The 3,495-nt window shown below is 58.0% G+C and overlaps 1 protein-coding gene across 1 annotated transcript; it reads right to left on the reverse strand.

Moving 5' to 3' along the window:
* Positions 1-1,370: 1,370 nt before the first annotated feature.
* On the reverse strand, positions 1,371-2,706 carry LOC109745294 (probable CCR4-associated factor 1 homolog 11). The gene has a single exon (XM_020304419.4). It carries the CDS (start codon positions 2,556-2,558, stop codon positions 1,575-1,577), a length of 984 nt encoding a protein of 327 aa, XP_020160008.1. The 5' UTR covers positions 2,559-2,706; the 3' UTR covers positions 1,371-1,574.
* Positions 2,707-3,495: the final 789 nt, after the last annotated feature.

The following is a 3,495-nucleotide window of genomic DNA, read 5'->3' on the forward strand; positions in this document are numbered from 1 at the left end:
CGAGTGGTTGGTTGCGGAGCTCCTCGGCCAGTTTGCTCGCTCTTGGTTGCACTGCTGCAGCGTCCATTCTTCCCCCGATCCATCGCCATGGCTCAAAGGTTGTGGCTTTTGATGTGTCTCCGGTGGTGCCTTCCCAGCGGCGACCATCCCTTGCGGCATGTCGGTCTGGTGATCAGCGGGCGTTTGTGCCTTTGTGGTGGCACTATTGCCGGGCCCCGGATTCGGTGTCCATGGTTGTTTGTGTCTCTTCCGGCGTCGCGCCGCCGCTGACGCTCTAGAGGTCTCGTCTCTCGTCCAGCCTCTATGGCTTGCCGGTCACTGGCGGACTCGGCCCCGGCGGTTCTGAGTTGCGTCCCCCGTCACCCCAACCCCGACCACCTTGCTGCCCTGCCTCCCACCATGTCCAAGGCTCGCTTTGACCTACACTTGACTTCCGACTCCCGGTTTCTGATCCGTGGCTATGGCGGGATATCTCAAACCTGGCGAGGGAGAAATCCCTGGTTGGCTTGCCAGTGCTGGTAACGGCGACACTAACTAGTGTTCCCCCTTCTTGAAGGTGTTGCTATGGCCTCTCTGTGCCCCTCTTCGAGCACCAGGGGTAACTCTAGATCTGATTATTTGATCGGACGACGATGGCGCCACGACATCGTTATCCTTCTTGAAGGCGTCAACTTTTCTGCTCGTGGAGTCCACGGTGGTGAACTTGCGGATGTAGGACTTCGTTTTGGTTCGGATTGCTTCTCATGTTAGGGAGTTTAGCTGTGTTGTGTGCTTGTTCGGATTGAACAATCCTTGTCTCTCTGCTATGGACATCGTGTTGATGCCATCTTGTACTCATTCTTTATTCTTTTATTTATCAATAAAAAGATAGGCAGATTTTGATCAAGAAATCTGATCTAGCCTGGCGCTGCTGCTCGAAACGGAGTGTGTTGACCAAGAAAGAAGGCAGTGTGTGGAGTCGTCGGCCTGCAACTTTGTGTGTCCAGTTCAGACGCGCTTGTCGTCAGAGTGGAATTCTGCCTGCTGCTGCTGCTGCTGAGATACTTGTCCCCCTGCATAGCTTCTTCAGTTCTTCTTTCCCCTTTACCCCACGCCGCGCGTTCAAACCCAACCACCGTACCTCTCGTGACTTCTTCTTCTTCCAGTGCTAGTACTAGCTAGTGTGCGCCGGTCAAACGCCAGGTCCACGCACGCGGCCGGACCACAGTGCAAGGAAGTCCCAAGCGTGCGTGCGTGCCGATCCGACGCCCATTTCGAATCCAACGCCGGCGATGCGAACCAGAGCACCTGCTCTGTTTTCTCCTCTGCTCCTAACGCCGGCGATCGATCTCCGAACAAATGTCCGACGATTATGAATGGAACACACGGAATTGTTAATCAACCAACGAATGAACACATGTTATTATTGCCCATCAGACCATCACGGATTAAACCACTAGCTGTATGTACACAGAGAACACGCAGAAAAGGAACAAGCTAAGCTATCGGATCGGATCGGAGGATCATCAGCGATTAACGCAAGGTTAACCGCTCTACAACTACTCATCGGTCGGGTCGGGTCGGGTCGGGTCGGTTCATCTCAGCGCCGCCACGGCCCGCCTGTTGTTGCCTCGGCCGCCGGCGCCGTTGCCGCTGCCGCACTTGTTCTTGTTGTTCCTGTTGCCGTTGCCGTTGCCGTTGTCGGCGGCGGGCGCGGGGGCCGCGGCGAGGTCGAGCTCTAGCTCCAGCCCGTAGAGCACGCCGGCGAAGTTGCCGACGCCCTGGCCCTGCCTGGTGTTGCCGGCGAAGTAGACCTCCCGGATGCGGCGGAAGACGTCCCAGGTGAGCGCGGCGTCCGACCCCGCCTGGTGGGACATCCCCGCGGCGCGCTCCACGCCCAGCTGCGCCGCCAGGGCATCCAGCCCGCCGTAGAGCCCGGCGCAGCTGCCCATGACGTGGCGCGCGTCGTACACCTGGTCGCCGAAGAAGACGCGCACCAGGCCCAGGAACTCGGGCAGCGTGCGCGGCAGCTTGCGCCCCATGAGCAGCTTCACCAGGTACCCGAAGTCGTAGGCCGAGTGGAACGTCACCCACGTCGGCGCGCCGCTGCCAGACCCGGAGCACACCAGCCCCGACGACATGAGCAGCGCCGCGAAGACGCGCGCGTCCACGCCCTGCCTCCGCTGCCTCGCGAAGTCGAGCCCGTGGCCCGCCAGCAGGGCCACCGAGCTGGGGTTGTGGCGGTGCACGCGCGGGTCGAACTCGCGCAGGTTGATCTCGAACGCCACCGCCGGCGGCGCGTCGGGGGACGCCGCGAACGCCAGGCCCACCTGGATCAGGTGGAGCGCGTCCACGTTCGCCTTGAGCGCCGCGTAGCGCTCCGACGGGGTCAGGGTCGCGTGGTGCTTGCTGGGGCAGTGGATCACGCCCGGGAACTCCGTGTCCATGGACACGTACGGGAACCGCTCCGCCACCTGCCGGATCGCCTGGAACTCCGACTCCACGTTGTTCGCCCACACCTGCCGGATCATCAGCCTCCCCTGCCCCCCGGCGGCGGCGGCCTCCGTCTGCATCTTCATCGCGGCGGCGGCGGCGGTTCAATCTTTCTTCGCTGTATGTGATTGGATCGAGTGGCGGTGCGCTGGGCTCCGAGATCGATCGATCGATGGATCTTCTTTGCTGTAGTCGGAGTTGGATTTGGGGGATTTGGGCGAGGACGGCGAGGGTTTTATAGGGTGGGATTCGGGGAGGGGGATTCCAGCCGGGCGCTGCGAAAGGAAGGAGAAGGCGGCGGGGCCGCGCCGAGATTCGTGCACGGTGGAACGGACGGCGGATGCGCGGGGTGACAGCGCGTTTATGGCGTGCGCGATTTACCAATCATTGTTGCTCCAAGCGTGTCAAGTCTGACCAGACGAGGAAGGTATTATAGTTCTCTTCTTTTTCTGGTCGTCTGGCTATGTATCTATGTATGTATCTGGATGGAATTCAAGAGAGGTGGACTCGGTCTGTACTAAACTATGGCACTAGGTTTTGTATTTTAACATGTGATGTTATGTAATGCCGCCTTCCGGAATTACGCAGGGTTTTACTCGCAACGCTCTCGCTTTTAATGGGAAAAGATTGTTGGGCTTTAACGCAAACACTTATTTGCTTTGGTCGGTACTCGGTGGTGTCGTTTTTTGTGAAGGGATACATGTATTTGTCCACGTGGACTACGCATTGGGACACTTGCCGAACGAAAATATGGCGCTCGGTTTTCTATTCTGACATGTAAAGCGGTTTTCTGAAATTACGCGGTGTTGTACTTGTAATGCCCTCGCATTACTGAAAAAAGATTGGAGAGATTTAACGCCAGACCTTATCTAGTTTGGTCGATGGTGTCTGTCTTCATGAAGGGATATATGTACGTGTCCACGTGGAATACGCAGCGACACTTGTATGACACTCGGTGCTCTATTTTGACACGTAAAGCGGTCTTCTGAAATTCCGCAGTGTTTTACTCATAACGCTCCTGCA

This window comes from Aegilops tauschii, chromosome 2, assembly GCF_002575655.3.
Source record: "Aegilops tauschii subsp. strangulata cultivar AL8/78 chromosome 2, Aet v6.0, whole genome shotgun sequence".
Taxonomy (NCBI): Eukaryota; Viridiplantae; Streptophyta; class Magnoliopsida; order Poales; family Poaceae; genus Aegilops; species Aegilops tauschii.